Here is a 14,525-nt window from a genome sequence, read left to right as displayed (position 1 = left end):
TGAAAGAAAACCACGAGAAAAACCTTACCTCATTCAATTCAGCTCTCAAAAGGGTGGAATGGCTCCGACTAGATCGCAAGCCCTACAATACAAAGTTCCACTACAACATTAATAAAAGTCACAACCTCAAAAACAGTACCCCTAAAAAATAAAAAATAAAAAGAATTCCATCAATGTTTTTTAATCCCGAAATTAGAGCATTGCTCTCATGTCAAACAATAGAAATAGAGAAAAAAAAAATTAGAAAAGAACATTTGTATTCAACATGTCAAGGAACCTTCGTGTTGCAGATTTATGTGTATGTATGTATGTTAGAGAGAGAGAGAGAGAGAGCAAGCTTTCCCCAATCTCTAACAGATACAAATAGCAAATGAATACTCCAACTCATACGATCAAGAGTCAATCTATCAATCATGTTATAAGCCACTCAGCAAACTTCCTGCTGTATCACAAAGTTAGGCCACTCTGCTTTGTTAAAGTACAGCCAGGAAAAGTTACTGTTTTTTCATGAGGAATTGCAAAACCATCCTACTCGTTTGCAACACAAACTAAACATGGTACTTTGTAAAAGCAATCCTACATTTTTTCAAGATGACAAGAAACAGCTTCAATCTCTGCTTTCCATTGCTGGGATGCACATTCCTAGAAAATGGCTGTGCAGACAATTCTTATATGCAAATCCTAAATAATAAAGCTTAGAAATACTAAAATCACAGATTGAACAGCATGCTCATTTTTAATTTCCCATATCAAAAGAATCTTGGAGGCCTGCCCCTTCCATCATGGTTTTAAAAGATTTCTTATGCCGATTTATGTGCAGAAAAAGGGAAGAATGGTTCAGATTGTGTTGCTATTGGGACAAAGGAACCAACTGCATAATATCAATACAACAGGACCAGAATTTTACTGCTGCTGCATTGGAACCAAGCAAGGGCATAAAAAATCTCCAGGAATTCCTGCCCATGCACCAATCCTATGCTTCCACTTTCAAGTTTTATCTGGCCAACTAAACACCAAACAGCCTGTCTCTCAGAAATTCAAGTATAATATTTGAAATAATCAGCCAGAAAACATAAAACTTATGAGCAATCCTTTAACCTTAACAAACTGCATCAGATACATCAAAATTAGTGTTCTTCAGGCATATCTTCAAGCAAAGTAAGATGTAACAGGCCATCAGCCCCTGATTGAAGAAATCAACAAGCATAGATGGATTGTCAAAATTTAAGCTACTGTTGACAAAGAAAAAATAATTATTTGGACCCCAGGAACAATTCTCACAGAGCTGATACCCTACCTAGACCAAAAAGATACAATAAGCAGAAACTAGCCCCTCTCCCATAAATAATAACGAATGTCATGTGTTCGTTCTATATCTGGCATGCCAAGATATTGTACCAAAAATCAATGCAGCCAAGCCCAGTATTTGCTATGATTCAAAAATCTTTATACAAAAGGGATATGGAGAGTAGTTTAATTAAACATGCATCACAGATGCCATAAAATATGGAATTATCAAAACTCTACTTCATGAAAAACAGAACTAAGGGGCACCATTAGGTGTATAACTGGGTACCAATTTATGACATAGCTTCTTCAGCGTAGTTAATGCTGCTAAGGAGAGATTCTAAAAGAGAGTTCAGAATTGTGGACGCCCATAATGCTGAGAAGAATGTCGGATGTAGGACTAAGACTAGAAAAGGTAAGGTGGTAAAGAAATTAGGGAATTTTCGGATTCAAAAAATGATCATAATAGTGATTTGGTTGTGGTGGGAGATTTTTGTTGGATAAGATTCAAGAACAATATGTGTATGCTTCTGATTCCTGTGATGAAATAGGGAATTTATCTTATATCCATCTGCGCCCGCTGGAAGGTTTGGAGGGAGTTTCTATTTTTGATAATGATGCGTTGGTGAATAACCTTCAGTGTAGGGATGGAATTTTGCCCACACCTATGGACGAGATTCCAAAGAAAGAGTTGGAATCTCAAACTCTTCTGGATAAAATGGATTCAAAGCTGACTGATATTGGAGGAAATGAAGTGCATTTGGATTGTGGCAAAAGACAAAAGATGAAGGACCAAAGGGAATTAGCGAATTTGAACAGTTCAGTTATGATGGTAAGGGTTTGAAAGAGGGGTTTCTTGGTTAATTTTGTTTAGTTTTATTTTGAGATCTTGTGTTTTTTCGTTTTCTTTTTTCATTTTCCTCTGTTGAGTGTTTTTTTTATGGTGGACTCCTCACCCCTGCATATTGCACCTTCTCTTCTTTCTATCTAATATAAATTCTTTTGTTATCAAAAAGAAAAAAAAAAAAAGACAAAACCTCAAAATTAAAATAATGAAGTTCTAAGATAAGCAAATTGAATAATTACACGGTGACTTGTTATTGTAACTGTCGAATATCATTATAATGTCCATTCCCAGTTTGCATCAGCCACAATATCCCACAATACATTTTAGGTTAGCATTCATGTATAAGCATTCTGATGCAGCCAAAGAAAAACCTGACTTCTTGGTGCTGCTTGCTAGGTTTCCGCAATTTAGAGACTTATTGATGTATGGGTGTCACAGGCAGAAGCAAAATTTCTGCAGATCCCGCTCTTCACTGTTATGCAGCTCATCAACTTTATATTCTCCGGCTTCAAAGAGTTTAGGCCTGTTTCCTTGAAGGATCTAATCTCCAATATAAGCCAAAGATAGCCATATTTAGTCTCCCCAAGTAACTTTCTCTGCAAGTTTGCTTCACTCAGAGTTGGATAGAAAAGGGAGAACAACGCGACTTCCAAAACAGGGGAAAAATACAAATGACAACCATCCACTCTCTCCGAGTCATTCAAAGAATTACTCAACCTAAAGGAAAAGCACAAACAGAAGCTAAGATAAAACTTTTGTCGCAGAGAAAAGCAAAAAGGGCAAACGAATCCCAAAAAATTCTGTGTCATAAACAACATCAGAAAAAATAGCAAAACAAACACAACACCACAAAACAGTTCCCTTCTTATTCCCACCAAAGTACCAACCCCCTCAGATTCATCATGAAATTTTTTTTGGAAACCACAACTCACACAAACATCAAGAAAACATGCTCCATAAAAATAGCTTAGTTTCCTTTGAAGACTTGCACAAACACAAGTCTAGATTGAATACCTTTCACAGCCTTCTTGCTAGTAGCAAGTCACTGAATCACTGGTATTGATTTTTGTTAAGAACTGGAATCCAAGAGAACACGTTGACTTTTGAGGCGATTTTTCTTTCCAAATGACACTGTCCAAACGTAACAAAGCAGAAAGGAATAAATTTGCTAAAAAAGACACAATCATTTTTCAGTCGTTTTCTCATTTATTCCAGGTCTATTTCAGAAGATATCTCATTCTCTCTTGTGCCAATTCTTTTGCTATCAATGAAATTTTCTTTTGCTATTAAGTAATATAAATTTAAAATTTAAAAAAAAAAAAAACAAACAACAACAACAATTAAAAATCATCCCCATTCAGGTTCTGCCATACAACCAAATCTCTAAGGATGTTGTAGAGAGATATGGCTTGGTGGGCTCAAACCGGGCTCTGTTAAGGGTGGCCCAACCCCGTTAACCCTTCCTTAGTTAGCTTAAGTGTGACCCATGCATGACACATGGCAGTTACTTATTGTTTTTCTTTCTAACTGTGTCTTTATACTGTTGGACAACTCAAATTGTCTTTCTCCCAATGGTCAAAATCTTATCCACAACCATGATCCTCCTTCATCAGACAATAGCCTCGCTTCTAATTAGCACTATAAATAACACCCTTCTCACCCCTTCTGGGAAGATCTTTTGGCCATCATTTCTCACTAGAGACCTTCTTTCTCTAACCAAGAACTTCTCTCTCTTTAGAACCATCATCATCTCCATGTCATCCTCCTGCCACTTGACACTTGAGCTCCTAAATATTGCCTGGTTCTCCTCTCTTGGCAACCTCCGCCACATTCCGTTACTTGTATGCAAAACTATCTCCCATTCACATACAAGAACCCGCATTTTCACATATATTCAACAATCAACCACAACACTCAAATTTTGTTAATCAAACTCTTCCAGATTCGAATCTCATTTTTCCTTTTTCCACATACCATATTTATCAACTCAAAATTTCCAATACAAGCAAAAAGCATCCAGGAAAAATACTACAAGATATAAGAAGCTATCAAGAACCCAAGTTTCTCCAAAATAAAATTTTACGAGGATAAAAATGGAAAAAAACTCAAAAGAACAACAATTGAAAATAGAATGAAAATGGAACTCCAAAAGTAAATAATATTCCAAAAACAAACGGAAGCTTTGTGAGGAAGTCATAGAACCTTTTAAATTATAAATAGCATTCTAAAGTCCAAAATCTATATCTTATAGACAAACAATTACTAATCCTAATAACAACCTATTCTGACAGCTGAAATTAACAAATTAGACCTCATTAGTGATATAATAATACTAGCACAAAGAACACCCATAATTTTCACCCAAAAAAATACCCAAAATTCAACCTTTCCCTGTCTCATAAACATGCTCATGATGATCCAAAGATTTTCAAAGCTCAACTTTTAGCCTGCTAACCAGAGCTAGCAACACAAGAAAGATTGTAATATTTCAGCTTATAAGTACAATTCATAACAACCCTTGTATAACACAACTCTTACTAGAAGCCTTACTAAATCAAACTTTTATGCAGCCAATATTTAAACTAAGTATACACATAACTCATGATATCTAATTCCATATGCTCAATCTAGTTTTATAAATTTGAAAGACAGAAGTAAATTGATTCTAGAATTTAAAATGTTACTCATTAAGTTGTTTTCTTTTCTCTTCTCTTATTTTCTACCACCATGGCAGAGTCATATAAACCAAAATACACACACACACACATGTATATATTAAGAACTTAAATTGTCAACTTACAGCTGATTTCACCTTAAAACTATTGTACCTGGACAAACACAGGAACAAGTTTCCATTCATGCCATTCTAGAATTTAAAATATTACACATTAAGTTGTTTTCTTTTCTCTGCTCTTATTTCCTACCACCATGGCACCATATAAACACTCATATATATATTAAGAACTTAAATTGTCAACTAATTAAAACTTTTGTACCTGGACAAACACAGGAACAAGTTTCCCTTCATGCCACCATTCAACAGTTAATTGTATCCACTTCTCAAATACACTTCTAAAAAAGTCTTGTACTCAAAAATTTACCTTTTGGCAAAGAAAGCACACCACACCCCCGCGGCACATTATCAAAGAACACAAAAAATATAATGAAAAAGAAAAACTAATTTTAGCATCCTCAGGGTACATGCAACAATTTTTTTTTCCATTGATTGCATTATTCAGGAGGAGGAGAAGGGAAACTGCAAATCATCCATCAATCAAAACTAATTCCAATCCAAACACATAGGAAAACAACAGTAACTGGGAGTAGCATCCAGAATAAATCAAACTAGATAGACAGAAACAAGATTTTTTAAATAACAAGAAAAACCGAGAATCCTCAACACAAATTGCAAAAGCAAAAATAGAAATTTTATAAAAGAAAATTTTGGAGTTCGCCGCAGAGAAAACGTAGGAAAATACAAGTGATTTAAGAACTATTAAATTTACGAAATTTCATTTTCGGGATACAATTCAACCCTCAGTTTCTGAGAAAACAAACAAAGGGCAAAGGACAGCGAGGCACAACAAAAGTATGAGAGAGAGAGAGAGAGAGAGAGAGAGAGAGAGAGAGAGAGAGAGAGAGAGAGATCTCAAAAGCAAGTTTACCTTGGAGCCGAAGCGGAGTTTGGGCTTAGGAGAGAGAGGGAATGAAAGCCTAGAGAAGGAATCATGGTGATGGCCCTGAAGACCGAAAGGCGAGGGTTTGGTGAGAGATGCAGTGGCCGAGGCGTAAGCTGCTGTTGCCAGAGAAGACGCCATTGAAGAGAAGGACATGCTCCTAGTAAAACACCCAACTGCTTCCTTCAATAAAGCCGGAGAGCGAGTACGAACCAGAGAGGAGCGAAGTTGCGCCCCGCTGCATTGCACTCCTGCTTTGCCACGCTGACGGTCGGCCCCACGGGCAGGAAACTGGGTGCTCTTAGACAATCACACGTGGTGGTCCGATGTGCCTAAGCAATTTGATATTTACAGCATTACCCACAAACTTGTTTTATTTTTAAAGAGGTCCTAAATAGTAATAGCATTATCTTAATTTTTTATCAACTAGCATAAAATAAAAAAAAGAGAGTGAAATAGAGTAAAATCACATAATTCACATATAAAAATTAGTTCAATTATGGAAAGTAATTCTATTTTTTATTTTAGTTTTTAAAATAATAAGAAAAATGTTATATTATTTTCTAATTTTATAATATTTATAAAAATTTAAAAATAATAAAAATATCTTTCAGATATTTCTAAAAAAATTTGAAAAACTAGAAATAATGCGAGATTTTTGTAGTTATTTTTAAATTTTAAAATTGTGTCTATATTTTCTTAATAACATCTTTATACAAATAGAACATTTATATATTCTTTACTACTTTAGGCTCTTTTTCGATTGCTAAGAGACAATATAAGGTAATACAGCGGCTATTCCTTTCACTTGGCTTGCCCTTGCAGCTAGCTCGCTGGTTGGAGTCTTTTGCCGCTTGCAAGCTTGGCTGTCCGAGGAAACATGTACGACAAAGTGGGCGTTGTCAAAGTCTTCGCCCCCTTTGGCGCTATCATCATATATATAATAGAATAGATCACATCTCTAACTAGAAATTTATTAATACTGCTAAAAATGCAAACATAAAACATACACAAATTACAAATTTTATAGAAAGCACTCAATTAATATTACAAGAAATATTCAAAATATAGTATTAAATGACTAGTGGAAATACTAGAAGTAGCGTCTATTCTTTTATGCATCTTCCACTAAGAATAATCCTTATTGTGCAAATTGTGGAGGAGCAAAGTCGTTTCACTTACATATAAGATTTAAGATAAGACATTATGTAGAATAATAAAGAGAGAAAATGATGCATAATAGAAAACGTTTCAAGGCACGTTATAATGTGGTTTTCCTTAAAATGTTATTTGCCCCCACCAGATCGATGTGTATTGAGTCAGCAAATATGTTTCCACGATACAATGAAGTCCAAAATAAAATATAATCTGATATCAGTTTGCGTTATACACAAGTGAAAAATTGATCACAAACACCCTTAAAAGTATCTGAACAAATTTCTAAAATTTTGTTTCTATAGAAACCAGAATCTAGTATTGAATAAAAATATAATTTGTAAAAATATTATGAGTGGAAAAGAAAGAGAGAATGATCGAATTTTTTATATTATTCTTAGAATGAATTCTGTCTTTAAATAGACAAAATTATACATTTTTCGATAAGTTACATTTGTTCATTCGCAAAGCAAATTTCTAAAATCGCACCAGGCATTGACCTAGTCACACCCTAGTCGAGCCTTGGTCGACATATTCTGGAAAACCAATTGTTTCTTCATGTTCAGAATACCTGGTCGCACTTCCAAGGTCTCCTGGTCGTACCCTGGTCGAGACATTCTCGAAAGTCAATTATTTTGACCGTTAGATTATTTATATGATTCAGATCGCACTACTTGATCTTATAAAAATATAGGATTAATTTTAAGTCATCCGCTAAGTGCTAAGTGCTTGTGCGCTAACTAAATGCGCCACTAGTGCCCTACAGCCCACGCGCACGTGTGCGTGTGCGTGTGCGAACGGTGCGAAATACCATTTTAGGGTGTACTAGACTACACACTAACACTATCTCTTAACCAACTTTAAAAGATTATTTTACCTTATCATTTATTAATGACTTTTCTTTTTCCACTCTTTCCAAGGTGAGACAAGCCCACATAATGTTAAATATTTTAAAAAATATTTCAACATATTATTCACAAAATAATTTAATAATAAAGATTTTCTTTTGATAAGGCTGACTAATACGTCAAGGCTTTTATTTAAAGAAAATTCCTTTACATGAGCTTTAGCATTGTATAAGATTATAGTCGTTTACTATGTAATAAGGTAGATTTTTTTTATGTCATAACTTTCATATTTAGTCTACTGTGCTTTTATATACTAGCTATCATTCTTTTAATATGTTCTCAATATTATACCTTGTAGGCAAAACCAATTCTTCTAAAACACTGACATCAAATTTAACTTATCATTTAATTCTTCTCTAACATTATAATCGGGATTCTCCTTTGGTGTTTTCTTTTAAAAATGTTAAATTTATTCTTATAATTATCAATGATTATTTCAAAATATTCATTTAACTACGCACAACTATCCCAAAATATCGTTATAATTATGTCAAATTTATCTGTATAATTGCTCATAATTTTCCAAAAATATCCCTATAACAATATACAACCATCCCAAAATACACTTACGCTAAGTTTGGAAGTGTGGATTTCAGACCTTGAATTTGGATTTAGTGGATTTGGACAAGTTTCAATACAATTTTATATCACATCTTATTTAAATCTAATACAAATTCAAATTCAAGGTCTCTCCAAACATAAAGTTATGTTATTTAATTAATTATTTGATATATTATTTTTAATTTTTAATTTTTTTTAAAAAAAATAAAGAATCCTTTCTACGCATAGTGTGTGCCCATAACTAATTAATATAAAAATTTTCAAATAATCATCAATCGAGAGATGAACTTTATGTAGGACATCAACTTCAATTGAACAAGTTACTTTATTTAAGTAATTGTGTAGTTCTTCATGTTGATTTCTTAAAATTCATACATAAACTCTTATAGCATTCATATAACTAATCTTCTCCCATCTATGACCATTCCCTTAGTGATGTAATTCTCATGTTGCAAAGTCTCTTTTAGCTTAATCAATCAAGTTTACTCATAACAATGAGAGCATTTCTTTTTTCTATATTAGCTCCTCTGAAATGGTTTTCATTTAAATAAATAATTTCCAAGTAAGTGCAAAGATAAAAGTTTTCTTGATTTTCCTCCTATTTTTGTAGATCTCAAGCAACATTGTTTTCCTTTTGTAGTTCTTTGGCATCTTGTAAATTACTTAACTTACTAGTGCTGAAAAATTTTTGTGCCAAAGCTTCAAGTAAATTGGAAACAACCTCATATGCTCATCCCCATTTAATAGCTTTTAAGCTCCTTTATCAAGGTGTAACTCAAACTTGAGTTTTCTTATGCCATTGTATAGACTATTGTTGTGAATGGTTGCTCATTTCTTCAGATGACTAAGTTACACAAGGAGAACATAGTGTAGAATTTTAGGAGAAAATCGTCAACAGTTTTTTGTGGCTTTTCTGAAACCATTGACAACTTCACTGAAATCTTAGACATTTTCAAAAAATGCTCTCGGTATCTCAAACCGTTGATGGTTTTAGGAAATCTCAGAAAACCATTGACAGTTTTGCTTTTGGGCTGCGAGACAGAAATTCAAAATTTGAATTTGAATGTTAAATAGGTTGGTTTTTGGGGGGAACCTCTGGAGGAAAGTCTATTTATACTTGTTTGAGTACATTGTGACATATGAGAGATCATTTTGAGAAGTGTATTGTGTACTCTATAATTTCTTAGTGAAATTATTGTGTCGATTGCTTTTATAGATGTAGGCATTACCGAACCATGTAAATTCTCGTGTTGTTGTTTTCTTGTTGTTTTTATATACTGGTTGTGCTACTTGTTGTGTTTTATTCCACTGTGCATCCTTTATCTGACCATTATTACAACAAATTGGTATTAGAGAGATTCTTGTTATAGCATCGGGATCATCTTCTACAAGATTTGACATTGTCAAATTCGATGGAACCGAAAATTTTGGTTTATGGCAGAGGAGAATCAAGGATATTGTTGTGCAACAAGGAATGACTAAGGTTTTACTTAACGTTCAACCGGAAGGGTTGATGAGGCAACATGGGGAGATTTGAAAGCAAAGGCCACTTCTACAGTGCGCTTGTATTTGGATGACGAAGTGCTCTATCGTGTGATGGAGGAGGATTCTCCAGCGGCTTTATGGCGAAAGTTAGAAAGCCGGTACATGTCCAAATCACTCAACAATAAACTTTTTCTTAAGCAGCGTCTTTATTGGCTTAAGATGGTTGAAGGATCAAACTTAGATCAACATATCAATACCTTTAATCAAATCATAAGTGATTTGATGAGAGTTGATGTTAAATTTGATGAAGATGACAAAGCTTTGATGTTGTTGAACTCCTTGCCGTCGACTCATACCTATGAAAATCTAGTTGCCACTCTTACGTGGGGAAAAGAGACTCTTGATCTAGAAGAGGTAACAAGTGTCTTATTGAATTTTCATCAAAGGCTGAAAATATGTGATGAAAGAGAAGGACTTGTGGTGAAAGGTCATAATGAGCGTGGCAAAGGAAAGTTCAAAAGTGGGTCAAGTCAGAAATCCCACAATCAATCAAATAAGAAAAAGGAAATATGATGTTATAAATGTGGTAAAAAAGGGCATATTAAACCAGAGTGTCCAAATTGGAAGAAAGGAAATGCTGAAAAGTATGAGGGGATTTCAAAATTAGCACATGTGGTTCAAGAAGGAGGTTCAGTTTGCAGCGATGGTGATGTTCTTTCAATTTCATTAGGGTCGGATAACCTTACGGACTCTTGGATAGTTTACTCGGCTTGTTCTTACCATATGACTCCAAACAAGGAGTGGTTCAACACTTACTAGTTAGTGAATTCAGGTTCAGTTCTTATGAGTAATCATGTTTCTTGCAAGATCATTGGCATATTAAGTGTTAAGATAAAAATGTTTAATGGTGCTGTGAGAACCTTGAGCAATATAAGACATATATTGGAGTTGAGAAAGAGTTTGATATCACTTGACACTTTGGATTGTAATGGTCTCAATTACAAGTCCGAAGGTCGATTTATGAAGGTATGGAAAGTAAATCTAATGGTGATTAAAGGGCAAAAGTTAGAAGGGAATATCTACACATTGCGGGGAACTATTGTTGTATGTGGCACTGTAGTCGTGGATGCTAAATTTGATGAGACCGTCTTGTGGCATATGCATCTTGCAATATGGGGGAACATGGTATGAAATAATTACACAAGAGGAAACTCTTGAAGGGTTTGAAATCATATTAGCTTGATTTTTGCAAAATTTGTGTACTTGGAAAACAAAACAGGGCAAAATTCAAGTTAATTGTTCACAAAACGAAAGGTATTCTTGATTATGTGCATTTCAATGTTTGGGGCCTAGTTAGAGTTGCATCAAAGGGTAGACATGTGTATTATGTGAGTTTTATTGATGATTACTCACAGAAAGTCTTGGTATATTTCATGCGGCATAAGTTTGATACATTTGCCAATTTCAAGATTTGGAAGGCTGAAGTGGAAAACCAAATGGGGAGCAGAATCAAATACTTGAAGTCGGAAAATGGGACTGAGTATGCTGATTCTCAGTTTATGGAGTTTTGTGCGCAGCAGGGCATTTAGAGACACTTTACCTTTCGTCAGACACCTCAACAAAACGGTGTGGCTAAAAGGATGAATCAGACTCTAACTGAAAGAGATCAATGTCTTAGGCTTAATACAGGGCTATCGAAGAACTTCTGGGCCAAGACAATTAGTATGACTTGTTTTTTGATAAACCAATCACCAAGGGCATCACTAGAGGGTAAAGTGGTATAAGAGGTATGGACAGGAAATGCAGTAAACTACTTCAGATTGAAAGTATTCGGGTGTCTAGCCTATGTTCACATGTCTAGTGAAGAGAGTTCTAAGCTTGATTCGAAGTCTCGTTGTTGCATCTGAAAAATCAGGTGTACTCCCACGTGCGAGGGTGAATTGGGATTTAAAAATTTCTTTAGAAACTTTAACCTAGTATAACCCTTTTAAGTTAATTACAATCACAACTCAATTTTACTTGATATTGATACAATTATTATCAACCACCTTATTTACATTACCCAACAATTAATATGATGTTATTAAGTCAATATATTTGAAAATCACTCAAGATCTCAACAAACTAGCTTTAATAAAGTAATTTACTGTACAAGATTAAATTCAGTAACTCCACAAGTATAACCAACTATCCTTTGTATAATTAGATAATATCTCAAACAAATTTAATCTTGTATGGATGAACAATATTAGTTTGTCAAAATTCCTTTCAGCTGTGATATTCAAAATCAGAGAATTACTTCTTGAATATGTTAATCCAATCAACAAGATAAGCTTGATTTTACAATATGAAACAAATCAGAAATTTCAACGAGCTTTTAAATCTGGTTTCTGCAAAGATCATTCAACGTACTCCCTTTTTAGTTTCCGCAAAGATTAATCAACGTACTCCCGTTACAATTCCCAATCACAAGTTAATTTTCTCAAATTAAACATTCATCCACACAATTTATATATGTGCGGGAAATTAAAGAGATTTAGGGAAAGAGAGAGAGACACTAGAATTTTTACAAGATTCGACTATACCCGCCTACGTCCTCGCCTTAGGCAACACACCTAAGGATTCCACTATACCACTCCTTGGCGGAGCAAACCTTTTACAACACTCCTTCAATAGGATAGAGCCCTCCTCTCCAAGCGATACCCCATGCTTGATACACTCCTTCAACTAGGGTGGAGCCCTCTTTCCAAGTGATACCCCACGCTCGGTACAACGATTCAACAATCCTGAACTGTCAAGAAAATCAAGAAACTAATTAGTGTACAAAGACACTCTCAACAAAAGCATATTAGTACAATTGAAAATAATATACTTCAATTAAATAACAATATAGAAAGATGAAGCTCAAGATAAATATCACTGGAAGTTGATCTTAGATTTGAAATATCAATATAATGATTGTAAGCTTTTATACTTTAGCAAGAACTTTCAACAGTGTGTATTCAATAAGAGAGCTTTTTGAAAGTATGAGAATTAGATTGCTTTGCTACTTGTTGGTATTTAATCCTTGGCTTTAATCATGTATTTATAGAGTTTAAAAAGTATTTTTCGTGTTGCCCAAGTTGCTTAGAGTATTCCCTAAGTTTTCACAAAGTTTGGTGGCCAAGAAATCACTTTTAGAAAGTTTCCCACACTGTTTTAAATTTGAAAAACGAAGTTTAGTCAACTAAGGTATTGGGTCAGTCACATAGGCCTTAAATTTTAGCGTATTTTTAAAGTCAGTACAGGGTTAATCGATTGGTCTTTGATGGGTCAGTCACTTGGATAGGTTCTGTCTGATGTTCAGTCGCCTAAACAGATATGGTCAGTCGCTTGACATTTTCGACCACCCTTTAGTAGTTTGACCATAAATTTTTATATACAACTCCAAATTAGACATTCCAGATATCAACAAAAATCTAAGAACACATCCTACAACTTTCATGTTGATCATTTTTTAAGATAAAAATTCGTTGATAGAGAAAATTGCATATCAATGCAGATATAGGACAAAGAATAGAATTTGGAAAATCCTGTTTTGGTGCTTTTCATTCCAAAAATAATTTTAACCTTTTTGAAATAACTTTTGACCTTATAAAAATATTTTCCAAGTATTTTAAAAGGTATCTAGATATAAGTAATTAACCTAAGAGTTTCATGCATCTATATTGAAATTGTTTGAAGTACTTACATAAAGACTTCTTAAAACTTTGACATTCTAAGCACTTAAGTCTTCATGCTTGTCTTTCTTTGAGTCCATCTTGTCTTCAAGCTTCAATATACTTTAAGCTTCATAAGATCTTTCTATCTTTGAATCCAAGCTTTTCTTTCTTCAATTTTCTTTTGTTTCATTATGGGCTAAGCATAATCTTCATGTGAGCTTCTTTACAAACACTTAAGCTTGATCCTTTAGAAACATGATCTGTCATAAAACTTTTGAGCTTGATCTCTTTTCATGAAAGCTTTTGAGCCCTGAAATGTATCTTAGCAAAACATGTTAAGATCCTTTGCTTTGTTATCATCAAAACAAGATTTGTAAGCTTTGTTAGGCCGACAACATCTTTTTGGAATATCCAGAGGGTGTGAAGGGGTACAAGCTGTGGGATCCTGTGGCAAATAAGGTGGTGATTAGTAGGGACGTAGTCTTTGATGAGAAAGCTATGGTGAAGCGTACTCAAGAATGTGATGAACAGAAATAGGAGCCAGAAAGTTGGGGTAGTGATGAACATGTTGTGCAGGTGGAGTTGGAAGTTCTAGGCAACGGAAATGATCATGGTCCCATGGTTGCAGGGAGCTCTAGCTCGGGAAACCAGCAAGTTGACAATCTCCTATATGAAGATCTAGAAGTACTATCAGAACTCCGCCAAAGGTATAGGTTTAAATAGTTAGTGTCTTATGCTTTTCTTACTAGTTGCAACGATCCAACTACATTTCAAGAGGTAGTGCACAGCCAGGAGAAAGGTAGGTGGATGGGTGCAATGATTGAAAAGATGGAATCATTACAAAAAAATCAAACTTGCGATTTGGTGGAGCTTCTAGATGGGAAGAGACCGATAGGTTGCAAAT

At 34.5% G+C, this 14,525-nt stretch overlaps 1 protein-coding gene across 1 annotated transcript in view; it reads right to left on the bottom strand.

Moving 5' to 3' along the window:
* The window catches only part of LOC131152973 (biotin carboxyl carrier protein of acetyl-CoA carboxylase, chloroplastic), a 34,777-nt gene extending 28,657 nt beyond the window's left edge, over positions 1 to 6,120 (bottom strand). The window contains exons 1-2 of the mRNA XM_058104961.1: positions 5,800 to 6,120; positions 29 to 82 (exon numbers count right to left, since the gene is read on the bottom strand). Of these exons, the coding sequence (XP_057960944.1) occupies positions 29 to 82; positions 5,800 to 5,967 (222 nt within the window). The 5' untranslated portion in view covers positions 5,968 to 6,120. The remainder of the gene's footprint in view (positions 1 to 28; positions 83 to 5,799) is intronic.
* Between the last annotated feature and the right edge of the window lie 8,405 nt (positions 6,121 to 14,525).

Source organism: Malania oleifera, chromosome 4 (assembly GCF_029873635.1).
Source record: "Malania oleifera isolate guangnan ecotype guangnan chromosome 4, ASM2987363v1, whole genome shotgun sequence".
NCBI classification, from domain to species: Eukaryota; Viridiplantae; Streptophyta; class Magnoliopsida; order Santalales; family Ximeniaceae; genus Malania; species Malania oleifera.
Note: the sequence above shows the minus strand (reverse complement) of the source record. Positions and strands in the feature narration are given on the sequence as shown.